General features: G+C 39.6%; 1 protein-coding gene across 4 annotated transcripts in view; it reads left to right on the top strand.

Annotated features, from left to right (window-relative positions):
• Nucleotides 1-19,007, top strand: part of LOC149143919 (protein OVEREXPRESSOR OF CATIONIC PEROXIDASE 3-like) — a 130,827-nt gene extending 111,820 nt beyond the window's left edge. The window contains exons 4-5 of one of the 4 annotated variants that reach the window (XR_016264223.1): nt 18,731-18,837; nt 18,927-19,007. Coding sequence is in view for 2 of the 4 variants with exons in the window: in XM_089447484.1 (XP_089303610.1) it covers nt 18,257-18,376 (120 nt within the window). In the remaining 2 variants the exon portion in view is untranslated. Of the gene's footprint in view, nt 1-18,256; nt 18,396-18,730 lie in introns of all 4 variants that reach the window. The other 3 variants (XR_016264224.1, XM_089447484.1, XM_089447485.1) reach the window with 3 other exon arrangements.
• Nucleotides 19,008-19,521: the final 514 nt, after the last annotated feature.

Genomic DNA, 19,521 nt, shown 5'->3' on the forward strand with positions numbered 1-19,521 from the left:
TGTAGGCCACCAAATGCTTGCCAATGGAATCCCTGATAATCTTCTTTGCTTTGACTTCATCCCTATTGTACTTGGTCTTCGCAGCAACCGGTGCATTTGAAGGAGGTTAAGGGATTTTACCCTGCACATAGTCCATCACTTCTTTTTCTTCCAAAGTCAAATCAAGAGACATCTACCATCCATGATAGTCATATTTATCATGGAGCTTGTCTTTAGCCGGGAAGTAGGATGAGGAACCCATTGAACCTTTTGTCCTTGCCCAACTGTCTTTGGTGATTGCTCTTTCACTCTTGCTTGGGCTTTGTCTTCACCTCAGCGCTGATACCATGTTAATTTTAGGAAACAATGGTATGTTCTATGCTTTAGAACAATTTTACTTCAATTTCTTTATTAGCCCAGTATCAATATTCAGATTAGCAATCACATCAACATGATAGTAAAACGCAGATAGAACATAAACATAAACAGTAGAAGACAAGCCAAGACAAGAGGACACAAGATGTGGCACCAGCCAGGGACAAACCCCAATGTGGGGAAACCCTTGATCAAATCTTCTTTTAGTCTTCAATAGTTCAACAGAGAGAGATAGTACAATTTACAAATCTGATAATTTATAACAGCAACAAAAGAGCCCTAACCAGAAAAGTCAATGCTGGTCAACAGGGTAGATTTGACCCTTAGCAAATCGGTCAACTTCGGCCTCCAAACAACAAGATAAAACAGCCCTCAAAACAGTCAAATTCAACCCAGTCAAAGTCTGGTCAAACAACCCACTTGCGGTCAGCCATAGTTGCAGTCAACGTTGGTCAACAATCAACGTTTAGCCTCGATTTCTGTGCCCAGAAATGTGGCCTGCCCAAACAGAGATAGCCCTCACAAAAACGTAGTCAAAGGAGGTCAACGCATGCTGGTCAACGCTTGGTCAAACTGTCCAGAAATTCGGTCTCCTGAAATTTTGCTCTCCTGAAATTTTGGCCTCTTGAAATTTCGCTCTCTTGAAATTTCAGACGTGTGGAGAGAGAGAGGCCCAGAAATCCGTACCCAATCAATGAGGAGAGAGAGAGAAGTGTGAAGATGAGTGTGTCCAAATGAGGCTAAGTCACCTTCTATTTATGTGCAACGTTGAGGATGAATAGATGTGACTGTTGGGTTTCTGAGCCTACATAAGTTTGTTGGACGACCTTGACAATTTGACCATAATCAAAATAAATTCATAACTTCATTTGTACATGTCAGAATTAGATGATCTTTAGATCATCCTACACCTCTTGGAGAGAGGAATCCAAGAAAAATATCAGCTGTCATAAATAAGATGACCCATGTGGAGTTTGGCCCTAGTTGCCAATTTTAACAGTATGAAATGTATTCTTGTAAATATAAAATGGAAAAGAAATTATTATTATTATTGGAGCATGGGTTTCATGCTCAAGTTCTTTTATTTTATAGGTCAAGCACCCATTGAGTGCATCTAGGATTTGTCCTAGGTAGAAGAGTCATTATCATATATGGAAGACCTTATGGGCACATTGTAAATTGTAAAGAAAAATTTATTTTGTCTTGAAAGTGTCAAAATGCCTCCAAGATCATGTCGGCCTACATGAAGAGCCACGTCCACCCTTGAGGAAGCCTATATATAAGAACTCGTCCTCCATTTGTATCACTCATTCTCTCATCTCTTATGCAAAGAAGTAGAAGGAGAAGTCGAAGAAGGAAGTTGGAAGAAGTAGAAGGAGAAGTCGAAGAAGGAAGTGCGAAGAAGAGGAAGTCGAAGTGTTTCTGGGCCTTATCTATTCTTCTGGGAAGATCGAAGTTAGGGTTTCTGCGCTGGATCTTTCGGGGTTCGATTTTGGAAGCGGAAGAGAAGGGAAGGCAAGCGAAGTCTCTTAGGGCATCCTACTAGCCCTAGGACTCAAGTCAAGGCAAGCGATGTCAAGAGGAAGGCAATTAGAGGGAGATCGAAGTCTCCTAGAGAAGCAACAACAGTTGCTGGGGAGAAGAATTTCGGATCTACTGTGAGGTCGAAGATATTGCAACAGGAGGACGTGGTAGACTTGATCTTGGAGGGTATTTGTCTGAGTCTAGGTCATGGTATTCGCCAATTGAAAGATCTGAAAGATAAATAAGAGATTTATGGGTTTTCCCCTCAAGAGGAGGGGTTGTGGCCTTGGCTTGTCGCCTATATACTGTGTCACTGTTCTTACTGTTTTGGTAGCTGTTTGATGTATTGCACATTGGAATAATAACGAACAAAGCTAATAAGTAAAAGGTAACACAAACAATTATCAAGTTAAGAGAATTAACATATTCATTTCCCTATTGAATTCTCAACACTCTTCTTGCTTCCCTCTTCTTTCAATAGTGCATGGTCTTGCGTACTTCTTACAGTTCCATTAAATTCATGAACCGGTCCCTTAAGACATACAACAACCAACCTTTAATGGCTGTCCCAACAACTCAGATTTTATTGCCTTAAGGAAGGTCATACCATCCAGGAAAGCAACCTCCCTTGTGTTGAAAAATGTAACTATGCTCATTCTTCATAATTGTCTATGTATTTATATCATTGTATATTTACTGTAAAAAGTGAAAAAGAAGAAAAAGAAAATTATTGTCAAGCATGGGTTTCATGCTCTTTTATTTGTCTCCTAGGTCAAAGCATGCATTTCATGCTTCTAGGGTTTGTTATGAGTCAAGAATTTTTGCCATATGTATTAGACCCTTCTTGGCCTATTTATATGAAGAAAGAAAAAATATTTTGAGTCAAGAAAGTTAGATTTGCCTCCAAGACCAAGTCGGCCCTACCTGTGACAAGTCGGCTTTGATGTGGCTATTCGACCTATTGGAAAAGGTATATATTGGAGAAGACTTCGACCTTTTAGGACAGATATCACTCACATCTTCAATCTGCAATAGAAATGAAGTGCGAAGGTAGAAGAAAGAGGAGTAGCCCTAATGAAGGAGAGAGAAGCCCTAGCAAAGTCAAAGATCTGAAATTTATCTTGTTGCAGCTCCCATGTGCAAGTTTTCTAGGGTTTTTGGGCAGATTGCAGTTCCAAAGTTGCAGGCTGAAATTGCAGACCTAAAGTGGAGGCGAAAACCTTGATTGAGACAAAACTTTGAAGCATTGATCTTCGTTGACTTTTGGAAGCCTTGTCTTGTTTGGAGAGAATTCTTTGGAGGGCTGACTTGGTGTTAGGAGGGAATCTTTGTCTTGGTCTAGAGGTCTTGGATGTCTCATTTTGACTTGGTTCTATAAGAACAAGAGAATTTTGACTGGGTTTTCCCCTAGGAGAGGAGTTTTGCCCTAGTTGAAAGCCTACATATTGTGTTCTATTGTTCTTGTGATCTTCATGCTCTTTATGGTTTGATAGTTGCTTGATGAAAAGAAGATATAAGAAGATAATATAATTCAAATATATCACAAGCTATTATCAAAGTAAGAAAATCTTTTCTGGCTTTTGTTTCTAACATCCAGTCCCTGGAATCCGTGTCCCATAACTCAACCCGTAATTCTTTTATGAAATTATTTACATTGCAAAATGAGGTTACATAATTGGGGTTGTCACAAACCCCTCCCCCTTGGGGGAACACCGTCCTTAGTGTTCTTTACCGATATGCAACACAAAAGACATGCTTAAAACAAACAAATATTGCTTATGGAGCTTTATATACATAGCTCTATATAACATTTACAGTTTGTTGAAAATTGACAGCTAAGGGATGAATTTCCTTGATTAAAATCTCATTTCTAATAATTCTAGAGCGACTTTCTAAAAATAGAAAGTCATGTCTATCATTTCAATCATGACTTTCCAAAAATAGTAAATCACTTTACTTCAATTGGTAATCAAGTATAGTTGATGGAAAATAACTTAACTTATCATTAATCGATCCTAATAGTTTAATCTCGACTTAATCATCAATATTATTATTATTATTACTACTATTATCATTTATGATACTATTATATTATTATTAAAAGGAAATTCATGTCTCTCAATCATGGTTCTCAATCACGACACTCAATCATGTCATATGTAACTCCCCTCAATTAATGCATATGTTACTCTCTCTCACTTAATGGATATGTTACACTCTCTTACGCACTCTTTAAAAGCATGGCATATTCCTCTTACAAACCCATTAAAGCATGTCATAAAAAATTCCTCTTACACACTCTAATGCATATGTTACATTATGTCCTTTATGGCATAAGCTGCTAAGGCATGCGTGCCTCATTAATGACAAGAGTTACTAAGGCATGCGTACCTCCTTAATGGCATGAGTTACAAAGGCATGTATACCTCCCTAAATGGCATATGTAACTCCTCCTCAAGGCATGCGTATTACTCCTTCTTTATGCCCAAAATTTGTTGCTCCTCCTATATATATGTATCTCATATCATCTCATTCTCACTACTTGTGCATTGTGAAAGAAGGATTCAAACTTGAGAGAGAGAGAGTTGGAGAGACTTGAAGAAGATTGTGAGAGAGAGAGTTGGAGAGTAAGAGCATAACTTGAAGGTTGATTCAATGTTTGCATCCGCTGTTGCTACTAGTGATCTTCATGCCACAACTTGTTCAGATATGGGTGAACTTACTCATTCTCTTGATCTCTCATTGTACTTTGTATCTTTGCTGAACAATTGATATATAATAGAAGAGGAATCTGGTTGGGTTTTCTCCTTGTGGGTTTTGCCCTGATCATTGGATCTAAATTCTCTTTGTCTTATCTTGTTCTTGATTGCCTTCAATTGTGCATTTGGTTTATGTTCTATCAACAATTGCTTAACTAATATTGCAGCAAAAAGAAGTTTTGGAATAAGTAATTGTTACAAAATAGAACATTATAATTTCAACGCAGTTCATATACATTTGCTTTAACCAACAAACAGAAAGGGACATCCTTTTCTCATTGTGTCAACCATTTCCTAAGTGGCTTCCTCAGGCCCAAAGTGCCTCCACTGCACTTTGACTTGCTCTATTACTTGATTCTGGAGCTTGGTGCTCCTTCGATCTAGGATGTATAGTGGCTATGGCTGGAACTCTCCCTCTGGTTCCACCCGTAGCATAGGCCAATCAATCACATGATTAGAATCTTGTACATATCTTTTAAGCAAAGAAACATGAAAAACATCATGGACTTTTATTAATGGAGGTAAGGCCAGCTTGTAGACCACTGGTCCAATCCTTTCAAGGATTTCAAAAGGTCCACAAAAACGAGGTGCTAGCTTGGCACATGACCCAATCTTTAATGAACTGTTCTTGGGCTTAATCTGCAAATATACATGTTCCCCAACTTGGAACTCTTTATGTACCCTATGCTGATCTGCATAGCTTTTTTGCTTGTCTTGTGCCACCTTCAAATTCTGTTTGATGATTTTAATTTGCTGCTCTATTTCTTTGAGCATATCAGGCCCAATAAGGACCCTGATTATTGGATCACTCTAGCTGATAGGAGTATTGCAACTCCTCCCATACAATTTCTCAAATGGACTCATCTTCAAGGACTCTTGGTAGCCATTATTATATGCAAATTTTACAAGTGGAAGATACTCCTCCCACTTCTTTTGCTAGTGCATTACATACATCCTCAACATGTCTTTGAGGATTCGGTTCACCCTTTCTGTTTGTTCATCCGTCTACAAATGATAAACAATACTAAAGGCCAATTTAGTCCCCAAACCTGCAAATAGCTCCTTCCAAAACTTGGAAGTGAACTTAGCATCCCTATCTGAGATGACCTTCTTGGGAACTTGTTAAAATTGGCAATTAGGGCCAAATTCCACCTTGGGACAACTCATATGATGGAGATGATTATTGCATTGGATTCCTTTTTCCGAGAGGTCCAAATTTGATATAAAGATCAACTCATTCGGACAAGCAAAAGTGGAATTTTGAATTTATTCTCTCTCATGCACAAAATGTTAAGGTTGACCTTAGTTTAATGTAGGCTCATGAAGCCCAATAGATGTGTCCTTTCACCCTCAACGAATTGTATAGACAAGAGTGACCTCTCTCCTCATTTAGACATCACTCACTCATAATTTCTTCTCTCTCCTAATTTGATTGGTTCGTATAGCTTCGGGATCATCTCTCTCTCTCTCTCTCACTCACGTGTGGATGAAGGACGAATTTCTGGGACATATTGCAGGCCGAAATTTCAAAGTTTCAGGACAACATTGACCGAGCCCTTATTGACCAAGTTTGACTGCGTTTTCTGGGGCAGGATTTCGATCTCATTAGGGCGCATTTTTGGGCACAAAAATCGAGGTTTTCTGGGCATGTTGACCAGTGTTGACTTCTGTTTTGACCGCAGAAAATCACAACACATTTTCTTTCTCCTTTGAACGAGTTTTACTAAGCTATTTTGGGCTACATTTGACTCCTGTTCAGGGTGCTTTTGACCAAGGAAGACCGAGCTACATTTGACTTCCTGTTCAGGCCGCGTTTGACCAAGGAAGACCGAGCTGCATTGGTGAAGTTTTGCTGGTGTTTTGACCAATGTTGACTTTTTGGTTAGGGCTGAAATTGACTGCAGAATTTGACAGGGCTGATTTGACTGTGTATTGGGCATGTGAATTTGATTTTTGTACTCTCTCTGTGTGCTGAACTATTGAATAATAATAAGAAGATTTGATCAAAGGGTTTTCCCCACATTGGGGTTTTTCCCTGGCATTCGCCATATCTGGTGTCCTCTTGTCTTGGTTTGTTTTTTGCATATGTTTTTATGTTCTATCTGCATTTACTGTCAATGTGATTGCTACTAGAAATGATTGGAAATTGTCATTGGGCTGCTAAAGGAACATTGAAGTAAATTATGCTAAGCATAGAACATACCATTGTTATCTAAAATTAACATGGTAACAGAGCTCAGGTGAAGACAAATCCCAAGCAAGAGTAAGGAAAAGCAATCACTAAGGGAAGTTGGTACTTGGAACTAGTCTCAATGACGACTACATCTTACTTCAAATCCGAGGACAATCTTAAGGACAAATCCGACTATCATGCATGGAAGATGTCTCTAGATTTGACTTTGGAAGAAAATGATGCTATGGACTATGTCAAAGGAAGAGTGGTGGAGCCTCCATCAAGTGCATCCGCTGCTGCAAAAACAAAGTACAAGAAAGGTGAAGTTAAATCTAAGAAAATTATTGTTGATTCTATTCACAAGCCTTTGGTTGCCTATATTTCTGATTTGGAAACATCTAAGGAGATGTATGACAAAATGGTTGGGATGTTCAAAGTAAATAATGCAAATCAAGTCCTCTTTCTGAAGAACAAGTTGAAAGACATCAAGATGGATAGAGGAGAATCCATTCAATCCTACTTCATGAGGATTACCGAAATCAAGAATGATCTCCTATGTATTGGAGAAGTTATTGGTGACAAGGAGCTCACTCTTATTGCACTTGGAGGCCTTACAAGAGAATGGGATGTGTTTAATACTAGCATCCTCAATAATGATAGGATTCCGGGATTTGATGAATTATTGGCTAGATGCACTCAAGAAGAAACAAGGATGATGGAAAGATACAAGCCCTCAAATGGAAACAATCCTACTACCTTCTTTGCTCATGCTAAAAGGAAGAACAATGCTGGTCCATGAAGACAAGGTCAAGGGTTCAAGCCAGGATTCAAAGAAGGAAGAAAACGAAGATGCTTCAATTGCAACAGGTTTGGCCACTTTGCTAGAGAGTGTTCTCACAAGAAGGATACTCCAAGAGATGGTGACAACAATAACAACAACCACAAAGGCAATGGAATCAAAGGAACAATAGGTTCAACAACAAAGGAAAGAGGAATGCTCCCACTGCTCGATATGGAAATGTTCGTCCTCCCAAGAAGTCGAGAAACTCCTCATATGAAGAAGTTAATGTTGTATAAAAGCAAAAATAATTTTATCTTATTTCTGCCCTCACCACCACCTCTCCTTCAGATACATTGAATCATTGGTTGATTGATAGTGGTGCCTCAAGGCACTTCACTGGGTACAAGGAGGCCCTCTCAAACTTGATTGTAAAGAAGACAAATATGGAGATTATACTTGGGGATAATGCCACTTATCCCGTGAAAGGAATTGGGACTGTCACTCTTCACTTAAATCAAGGTCAAATCCTCCAAGAAGTGTTGTATGTACCTGATCTGAAAAAGAACATGGTCTCTATTTTTGCGATGGAAGATAAAGGTTTCAAGGTGACATTCATTGATGGGAAGGTTCGTGTTTGGCAAAGGAACCCGAAAGATGCATTCACACTTGGATTTAGCGTTGAAGGTCTCTATCAGGTTGGAGGGAGTCCTTTGGGAGCTATGACTTGCGATACTTCTCTTCAATCCGAATTATGGCACCGAAGATTTGCTCACCTTCATTACAAAGCCTTATCTGATGTAAGGAAGATGGTCACATTCAACTTAGATCGTGAAGGAGTTTGTCAGGGTTGTGCAACTGGAAAACATACAAGGGGGCCATTTCCCTTAAGTGAAAGTCAAACTACTGATGCTCTTCAATTGGGCCATTCTGATCTATTAGATATTTTGCCTGTAACATCTTTGCGAGGATATTTGTACTATGCAATTTTTGTGGATGACTTCTCTGGCAAAACATGGTTCTATTTCTTAAAGAAGTAGAACAAAGTGTTCAAATGGTTCCGCTCTTTCAAAGCCTTGGTTGAGAATCAAACAAGGACGAAGATCAAAACATTGAGGACCGATAATGGGACCGAATATTAGTCAAATGAATTCAATGACTATTATAGAGAAGCTGGCATTAAGAGGGAGACCACTACTGCATATACCCCTAAACAAAATGGTGTTGTCGAAAGGAAGAATCAAACTAACATAGAAGCCACCCGTGCCATGCTTCATGACCAAGGTCTACTGAAGTTCTTATGGGGAGAAGCTGCCAACACCGCTGTGTATGTTCAAAATAGATGCCTGCATCAAGCATTAGACTTCAAGACACCCGAAGAAGTCTTCACTGGTAAGCAACTTGATGTTTCTCATTTTAGAATTTTTTGTTGTCCCGTATATTTTCATGTGCCAAAAGAGAAAAGAAACAAGCAAGATGCATCTGGGAAGAAATGAACGTTTGTAGGCTATAGTGAAACTTCGAAGGCATATAGAATTTATGTGCCTTGTCAAATATAAGTGGAAATAAGTCATGATGTCACTTTCGATGAAGATTCTGCCCTTAGGAAAGTCTGAGATCTTCCTATTACTAGGAAGGACAATGATGATGATGCAAGAAAGCAGGATGAATCTTCGACAGATGATCCAATGCCCGATGTTGAAGGTCCAATGGATCCCATTGATCCACCTCCTAGTGAGCCCTCTACTTCAAGAAAAAGACCTTTGTGGCTCAAAGATACTCTTGAAGATACTAAAAGACATGTTGCACCAAGGGGAACATTTCGTGAAAGCAAGAAGCCGAACAGGTACCAAGGTTACTTAGCTGCAATGAGTATCATTGTACAATCTGAGCCATGTACATTCGAAGAAACCGTGAAGCACCAAGTTTGGAAGGATGCGATGAACGAGGAATATGAGTCAATCATGAAGAATGATGTCTGGGATGTGGTTCTAGACCCAAGGGCAAGTCTGTGGTCACTTCAAAATGGCTTTACAAAATCAAACATGGAGCTGATGGGAGTGCTGAAAAGTTCAAGGCTAGGTTCATTTCTCAAAGGGAAGGAGTGTACTATGATGAGATATTTGCACCGGTTGCCTGATATACCACTATCCGTTCGATCATAGCCCTTGCTGTCTCACAAAGATGGAGCCTACACCAAATGGATGTCAAAATTGCTTTCTTGCATGACTCGCTTAAGGAGGAAGTCTATGTAGAACCTAAGGGGTTTGAAGTTCAATATTGTAAGACACATGTATGCAACTTGCACCAAGGGGAACATTTCGTGAAAGCAAGAAGCCGAACAGGTACCAAGGTTACTTAGCTGCAATGAGTACCATTGTACAATCTGAGCCATGTACATTCGAAGAAACCGTGAAGCACCAAGTTTGGAAGGATGCGATGAACGAGGAATATGAGTCGATCATGAAGAATGATGTCTGGGATGTGGTTCCTAGACCCAAGGGCAAGTCTGTGGTCACTTCAAAATGGCTTTACAAAATCAAACATGGAGCTGATGGGAGTGCTGAAAAGTTCAAGGCTAGGTTCATTTCTCAAAAGGAAGGAGTGTACTATGATGAGATATTTGCACCGGTTGCCTGATATACCACTATCCGTTCGATCATAGCCCTTGCTGTCTCACAAAGATGGAGCCTACACCAAATGGATGTCAAAATTGCTTTTTTGCATGACTCGCTTAAGGAGGAAGTCTATGTAGAACCTAAGGGGTTTGAAGTTCAATATTGTAAGACACATGTATGCAGGTTGAAGAAAGCCCTCTATGGGTTGAAGCAAGCTCCCAGGGCTTGGTATGAGAGGATAGATAGCTATCTTATGAAGCTGGGATTTACAAGGAGTGAAGCTGACCCGAACCTATACTTCAAGGTTGAAAAGGACACGCCTCTCATTCTGGTCCTCTATGTGGATGATCTCTTTCTGACAGGTGATGACCCTCTCATTCATCAATGCAAGAGGGAGTTGGCTTTCGAATTTGAGATGAAGGACCTAAGACTGATGCACTATTTCCTATGGTTGGAGGTTTGGCAAAAGCCAGGTGAGATTTTTCTTTCTCAAGGAAAATACATTGTGAAGCTACTTGAGAGATGTGGGATGGTAGATTGCAAGTCCATGTCTACTCCGATGGAACTCAACTTCAAGAAGCTATGTGGAAGTGTTGTTAGGCCTGGATTAGTGAACCCTTCTGAGTATCATCAACTTGTGGGGGCCTTGATGTTCTTGGTAAACTCTCGTCCTGACATATGCTTCGCCGTGAACACGTTGAGTCAGTTTATGGTCGAGCCTCATCACATTCATTGGATTGCTGCTAAGAATCTCTTGAGATATCTCCAGGGCACAATCCATTATGGACTGAGATACACTGTCGGTAATTTGAGGCTACATGGATATACTGATGCTGACTGGGCTGGCAGTGTGGTGGATCGTCTTCAATATCTTGGATGAGCAGGAAGCAGAAATCAATTGCTTTAAGCATCGCCGAGGCCAAATACATTGTTGCGAGTATGGCCTGTTGTGAAGCTGTTTGGTTGAGGAAGCTCTTCAGTGAGCTATTTGAGCATGTGCTGGATACCACCGTGATCTTCTGTGACAACTAGAGTGGGATTCACCTTTCAGAGAATCCCGTGTTCCATGATTGCTCCAAGCACATTGATATCAGGTACCACTTTATTCAGGATATGGTACAATGGGGAGCAATAAGGCTCCAACACATCAAGACGAATGAGCAAGTCGCAAGCATTCTCACGAAGCCTTTGGGGAAGGTCAAATTCTTAACCTTCCGAGAGAGACTGGGAGTCGTGGAAAGACCCTCCTATTAGGGTTACGCATGAGTTGGACACTAAGCTCTAGGAGCTCCTGGGGGCTTGGGGTACTTCTTGGAGCTATGAGCGACCATAGGGTGAGTGGTTCACCTTCCCCTGTGATACCCCATCATGGTTGACATGTGTGTAGGGTGAGTGTTTCACCTTCCCTTACGATTGACATATGCATAGGATGAGTGGTTCACCTTCTCCTATGGCATATGAGCAGGATGAGTGGTTCACCTTCTCCTGTTGATGCCCCAACATACATCCTACCCATGGAGTCCGGGACTCATGGGAAGTACCTCTCATCTGGCCAATGAGTTGGGAAAAGTGGTTAGGGACCATAGCACTACCGATAGATGCATCGTGTACTGCCGTACTCCCTATGACTAGGATGCATGGTGTTCAACAACTTGATATGGGATCAAGGATTGACTTGTGTTAGTGAAAAGTGGTAAAGTCTTGTGACTCACTCTCGATCACTTCTTCATTATTATTTCATGGTTCAACAAAGCAGAGCAGAGTAGTGATGACAGACAGATTGACAGGTGGAATTGTCCCTAGTTGAAAGAGAGTGTTAAAATTGGCAACTAGGGCCAAATTCCACCTTGGGACAACTCATATGATGGAGATGATTATTGCATTGGATTCCTCTTTTTGAGAGGTCCAAATTTGATATAAAGATCATCTCATTCGGACAAGTAGAAGTGGAATTTTGAATTTATTCTCTCTCATGCACAAATTGTTAAGGTCGGCCTCAGATTAATGTAGGCTCACGAAGCCCAATATATGTGTCCTTTCACCCTCAAGGAATTGTATAAATAGGAGTGACCTCTCTCCTCATTTGGACATCACTCACTCATCATTTGTTCTCTCTCCTAATCTGATTGATTCGTACAACTTGGGGATCATCTCTCTCTTTCTCACACGTGTGGATGAAGGACGAATTTTCTGGGATAGATTGCAGGCCGAAATTTCAGAGTTTCAGGACAACGTTGACCAAGGCCTTATTGACCAAGTTTGACTGCGTTTTCTGGGGCAGAGTTTCAATCTCCTTAGGCTGCATTTCTGGGCACAAAAATCAATGTTTTCTGGGCATGTTGACCATCGTTGACTTTAGGTTGACTTCTGTTTTGACTGCAAAAAATCACAACAAATTTTCTCTCTCCTTTGACAAGTTTGACCGAGCTGTTTTGGGCTGCATTTGACCTCTAGTTCAGGCCGAGTTTGACCAAGGAAGACTGAGTTGCATTGGTGAAGTTTTGCTGCTGTTTTGACTAGCGTTGACTTTCTAGTTAGGGCTGAAATTGACTGCATAATTTGATAGGGATGATTTGACTGTGTATTGGGCAAGTGAATTTGATTTTTGTACTCTCTCTCTCTCTCTCTGCTGAACTATTGAATAATAATAAGAAGATTTGATCAAAGGGTTTTCCCCACATTGGGGTTTTTCCCTGGCATTTGCCATATCTGGTGTCCTCGTCTTGGCTTTTTTCTGCATATGTTTTTATGTTCTATTTGCATTTATTGTCAATGTGATTAAGTTAATGTGATTGCTACTGGAAATAATTGGAAATTGTCATTGGGCTGGTAAAGGAACATTGAAGTTAATTGTGCTAAGCATAGAACATACCATTGTTATCTAAAATTAACAGAACTCCATGCAACCTCACAATCTCCCTTATGAAAATTTGAGCCACCTCACTAGCTGAGTTGGTGGATTTGACCGCCACAAAGTGAGCTACCTTGCTCAACTTGTCAATCACCACCATAATTGCATCATGCTGTTTGGAGGTCCTCGTTAAGCCTATAATGAAATCCATGGAGATCACCTCCCACTTCCATTTCAGAATGGGAATGGGCTGCAATAAACCTGCTGGATGTTTGCACTCAACTTTCACTTGTTGACATTCTATGCATTTAGCAACAAAATCAACCACTTCTTTCTTCAAATTTGGCCAAAAATAAACTTTTTATGGTTGTGAGAGTCTTTTGGTAACTGAGATGGCCTGAATATGGCTTGTTGTGGAATTCTTTCATGATGAGCCCCTTCAATTCCTCACTATTTGGCGCAGATTCTATTCTTGAATTTGATTAGGCCATCACCTATGAGATGATACTCTTCATCCTCACCATCTTGCTACAACCTTCTCCTTTATTTGTTGGTACTTTTCATCACGTTGTCCTGCGTTTTTGGCCCTTTACCCCAGGTCCACTTCATAGAAGCTTATGGCTGCCAGATGATTCAATTGAATCCTTCTTCTAAGTGCATCGACCACCTTGTTCTCTTTGCCCTTTATATATCTGATTTCAAAATCAAACTCGCTGAGCGTGGCTAGCCATCTTGCCTGCCTTGCATTTAACTTGGCTTTTCAAATAAATACTTCAGCCCTCCATGATCAATCATTAGGGTGAATTTTCTACCAAGAAAGTAGTGTCTCCACATCTTTAGTGCATGGATGACGACAACTAATTCCAGATCATGAGTTACGTAATTTTGTTCATGTTCATTTAGCTTTCGGGACTCATAGCACACCACTTGACCTTCCTGCATCAACACTCCATTGAGCCTTCCTTGCAGGCCTCTGTGCATACTACAAAATCCTTATCAGGATTTGCAATTCTCAACACTGGTGCATTCGTGAGCAACTGTTTCAATTGCTCGAAGCTTTTTGCACACTCAACTGTCCATTCAAATTTCTTTTCTTTTCTCTGCAATGATGTGATAGGATGACCTATCTTGGAGAAGTTTCAGATGAACCTCCTATAGTAACCTACCAATCCCATGAATGATCTGACCTCATTCACATTCTTTGGTGTAGGCCATTCCATGATTGCCTTAATCTTCTCTGGGTCAACTGCTACTCCCTCCCTTGAGACAATATGCCTCAAGTAATGAATTTGTGATTGGAAGAAGTTACATAAAGCTTATTCTCTCTTAGCAATTGCAATACTGTTGCCAAACGTTGTTCATGCTTTTCTTCAGTTCTTGAATACACCAATATTCATCAGCAAAAACAATGACAAATTTGTTCAAATAAGGACGCAACACACCATTCATTAGACACATGAAAGTGGCAGGGGCATTAGTAAGCACTACAAACTCATAATGCCCGTATCTTGTCCTGAAAACAGTCTTGTGGATATCCTCCTCTTTGATGCACACTTAAAGATACCTAGACCCTATGTTGCAGGAAACGTAGGGCAAGGGGGCGTTTCCATACAGAAACAGGTACGAAACGCTGAAACGCGTGTGGTACGGCCCTGAAACGCGTTTCAGGCCGTACTGCTACGTTTCACGAAACTGAAACGTGACCAATGCGGCCTGAAACGCGTTTCAGGGCCGTATGACTCACGTTTCAGCTTTTTACTTGTGTTTTTTTTAAATTTGTTTTCTAATTTATTTTTAGGTTATCCTAGTGACTTCTAGGTGCTTCTAGATGCCTGTCTAAAGTTATAAAAGTGAACTTTTGCCCTAGTGTTGATATGCAGTTCATGGTAATGTTAAATTCTTAAATCCTTTTACTTAAATTTTTAACATTACCATGAAATGACTCAGGATGTTTGAGAGTGGTTTCACCCTCATTGGATTTCATATGGAGAAAGTAGAATTTTAGATCTCACTCAAAATCCAGCAGACTTATCTGTTTTTCAGGATTTCAGGATTGGGGGGGATTGCAATGTTTCCATTGGATTTTATCGTGTACTAGGGTATGGAACTTGTATTTAATCAAGAGAACCAAGCCCTCTATGCAGGGGAGACTCCCAATAATGAAGAGCATGTAGGCCCTAGGGTACTAGGGTATGAAACTTGTATTTAATCAAGAGCACTAAGGTCGTTCGACTATGTAGGAGGAGACTCCCAATCAAGCATGAGACAAGAAATTAGAAATTTCTCGTGGCTGATTTTGGATATTTCTATTTTCATTATGTGATCATTCATGAGTAAATGTGATGTAAATTTAGAGACTTATAGTTTATGCATTGACAATTGACAATTTTATCATAATGTAATAAATTAGAATGTATCATATATGCTTTATGATTGCACATATTTCTTAAATGTCCTAATATATATATATATATTCGCATTTCCCCGTTTCCAAAATTTGGGGAGGTCGCGTTTCGTATCGGTTCCCGTTTCGGAAACTCGTACCCGTTTCCCCGTTTCGTGCAACCTAGTCTAGACCTCAAATTGATTTTGGAGAGTACTACTGCTCCCCTCAACCGATCGAATAAATGATCATTCCGTGGCAACGGATACTGGTTCTTAATGGTTACTTTATTCAATTGCCAATAGCCAAAACAGAGTCAGAGCGTCCCATCATTTTTCGTCACAAATAACACTGGAGCTCGCCATGCGACCCACTCTACCGTATGTAACCTTTATCAAGCATTTCTTTTAGTTGCAATTTTAGCTCTACCAGCTCAGTAATGCTCATCTTGTATGGTGCTGTGGACACTAGTGCTGCTCTAGGAACCAATTCAATAGAGAAATTGACTTCCCTATGAGGAGGTAAACCAGGTATATCCGCTGGAAACACATCCTCATATTGCTGCAACACCAGATACTTCTTCAGCAATTCACTTTCTTCTTACCCAATGCTGTCACTAGCCTCTTTATTGTTGGATATTTGCACAACAAATAATTTACAGCCCTTCCAGCTACTGTGTTTAGCATGCATTGCTGTGATTAGTCTGACTGAAATTGGTTTTCGCTTGCCTTGTAATATTTTCCTTTTCCGAGCATCATCCAAGAATTCAGTTGCTTTTTCAAAACAATCCACTTTGGTCCTATGCATGTACATCCAGTCCATGCCCAATAATATGCTATACTCACCCAATGGCAACAAATTTAAATGTGCTATTGTGGGCATGCCACTGAGTTCAAATGCACAAGATTTCACCAAATGACTAACTTTTCTCTTTGTCCCGATTTCCAATTTAACTAGCCATGGCTCTGTGTGCAATTCCTTAATCAATTTGCACTTTTCCACAAGCTTCGGGCTGACATAGCTGTACTTAGAAATAGGGTCAATTAAAATGGAAGTGACTTGATCACACATCTTACCTTCCATCTCAATGATGGATGCTTGGTGGTCTGCTTGGCGATTGTCCACGACTGCATAAATTCTAGGCAAGCTCTGAGCTACGTCCCCCACTATGCGAGCTTCCTTGGAACTATAAATCTTAAGCCCTGGATTTCTTTGGTGTGGGCAGTTCCAAATGGAATAGCTGAAATGGAGAAAGCGTCAAAGCTTTCAAGCATGCCCCACACTACGTTTCTGTACTGTAAGAGGTTGGTGAGACGCCTATCTCGAACTTTAATATTCATTCACCACCAATTTTGAAACATTGCAGGTTTGGTTCTAGAATCTAAACACTACAAAAATTTAAAATTAAATGAATTCCAAACCCGAGTGGGGTTGTTGCCTGGCGAATTGTCCTCTGTTGCGCTGTTGCTATTCGAAAAAAAAACCTAAAACTAAAAACCATGCTGCAATAAACTTGAAATCCGGTCGTACTTACACAGTATCCATTCCCAATATATGGGATTCGTTTCCAAAATGCGGGATCCGTTTCCAACAAATTGGGATCCGCCACGTTGCAGTTTCTTGGACGGATCAAGGCGGATTCAGATCCGCCACGTTTCAGTTCCTTGGACAGATCAAGGCAGATTCGGATCCGGATCAGATCCGTGGATCCTTAACATATCAAACAACCAACAATACATCATTCTTCAATTGTGATTTCACCAAAACATCAAGAGGGCCTAATTGTGCCACACTTAACCAACAACTCTAGCTAGGGCAAATCCCAAAATAGGTTGAATAGTGCTAACTTGTACACAACAACAAGAAATATGCTTCAATAAACATAATGTTTGCAGGTAGAGTCTAGATGAAGGGAGGGTTTCACCTCAACCCCAACATTTTTTTATTAGAGGAAATTTGCTTTCTTTAAAGGTTATATCAACATACTTGAACTAGTAATTTTGGCCATCAAATCAACCCAAGAAAAACAAAGAAAGATGAAGAACAACACATTAAAATGCCGCTTATCTTCTCTCTCCCAAAATATCTTCATCTAAGCTAGGAGGGAAACTTCTACACTTCCAACCATGCCTCAAGCAAATGAATCTTTCATCTACCTTCATTCTAAATCAGGGCTTCATCCATCTAGAGTTTAAAGAGGTGAAAATAATATTTTAATCCATATAAGGTGTCCTCCAACCCAAGGTGCACCTCCCTTGGGCTTTCTTTAGGTGATTTAGGGCCTTTATTGTCAACAACTAGGGTTTGTGAAGGGAATTTTGGGTGAGGGCTTTTATATCTAGATATTTTAGTATTAAAAATACAAAATACCCAAATTAATCATGATTCCATCAATATATACTACACATGAAATGTTGAAGAATAAAATAGTCTCTAGGACAGAGGATTAACATAGAGGGTTTCTTTCCAGGGCACCTCAAAACCTTCTGAAACCACTGGTAGTCAGAAAATGCAGAAGGCTGAAGTCATTTTGGTCATTGTGGAACCTAATATCTGGGACCTTGTTTTCATTCTTATCATCTGGAAGATCAGATAAAGAATTACTGGAAAATATATCTTCATTTGAGAGGGAATCTTCACATACCTAATTAGTTCTTTTTTAAGGAATATTTCAACTTATAGTCACCTTTGCTCCAATCTTGTGTGAACTTCGATTAGGAAATATGTCAAAATTTTCATTTTTCTGAAAGTCAATTTCAATAAAGATGAATGGTAGTGAAAAATTTGTATTTCAAACATTTGATTTGATTATGCAGGATGCGATGGTAGATAATATCATACACCTGACAAATTTGCCACGTAAGGCTATTGTGAAGTGGTTCAATGACAAAAGAATGCAGGAGAGTCCCAAAATTGTATATAAAAAGCGCCAGTAATAGTATGCCAATGTTTTTGGTATGTCATCAAATGAACATATTTAGTGTTCTTTGTATTAGTGGACATTGCTCAACTTTGTAAAATAAAATGCAGAATTGTGGAATTAAGATCGTGTCCGATTTCCCAAGTCTTTGAAAATCAACAAATTTTTTATTTTTATTGCATGCCATTGTGTTCTCATATGTAGCATTCTTCGTATCAAAAGGTTTTGTTTGGACATTGTAAAATAGTATCACATAACAGAAAAACCAAGTTCTCCGCTTGCTGCATTGTTAAATTTACAGTTTTGCATTTTGTCATATAACTTTAAAGTACAGATTGTGTTAGAAACCATTGCCCTTCAATTTTTTCAGGTCTTCCTCATTCACAGACCTTGCGCTGCCTCACTGTCAAAATAATACAGGACAAGAATTGCACTGCAAATGAAGCAAAACATTTGAAAATAAAGAAACCAGAAGAGGTACTGCACATATTTGAAATACAAAGCCTAGCTCATTGCATTGGTGAATTTACAGTTTTTCATTTTGTCATATAACTTTAAAAGTACAGGTTGCAATATAGACCAGTACTCTTCAATTTGATCAGGTCTTCCTGTTCGCGGACCTTGTGCTGGCTGGGTGGCAAAACCTACATGAACGCACTGCAAAAGAAGCAAAACATTTGAAAACAAACAAACTTGAAGAGAGGCATGGAAAATCTTTGATATGGAAATCCTAACTTGGTCATGCCGTACTTTTGAAGAGAAAAACATTGAGGTTTTGCATTGCATGACCCCTATCAGTTTAATATTTTGAACCTATTATAGTAGTCCATTTCTACAGTAATTGACTATTCACCTTGAGACATGCATTACGTTAGAGTCTAAACAAGTGCTACAATTGAAATGTAGCTCTACATAATAGTCGCAATACCTTGCTTTGCAAGATGATAATTATACATGTTCTTGGTGTATGTTGTTAGAATGGTTACATTCAATAAGTGTTATTTACGAATCATGTTATATGTTGAATATGGAGCCACTGTAATGATAAAATTTAAATAATGAGGTTCGAGATTTGGTGGTCAAATCACCGAATCAAGTAGGGTGTTGTAGATAGTTTTCTGGAGTGAACTGTGTGTATTAGCTTGAAACAATTCACTCCAG

Source organism: Pinus tabuliformis, chromosome X, assembly GCF_031772625.1.
Source record: "Pinus tabuliformis cultivar Carrire ecotype Pingquan chromosome X, CPIR1, whole genome shotgun sequence".
NCBI classification, from domain to species: domain Eukaryota; kingdom Viridiplantae; phylum Streptophyta; class Pinopsida; order Pinales; family Pinaceae; genus Pinus; species Pinus tabuliformis.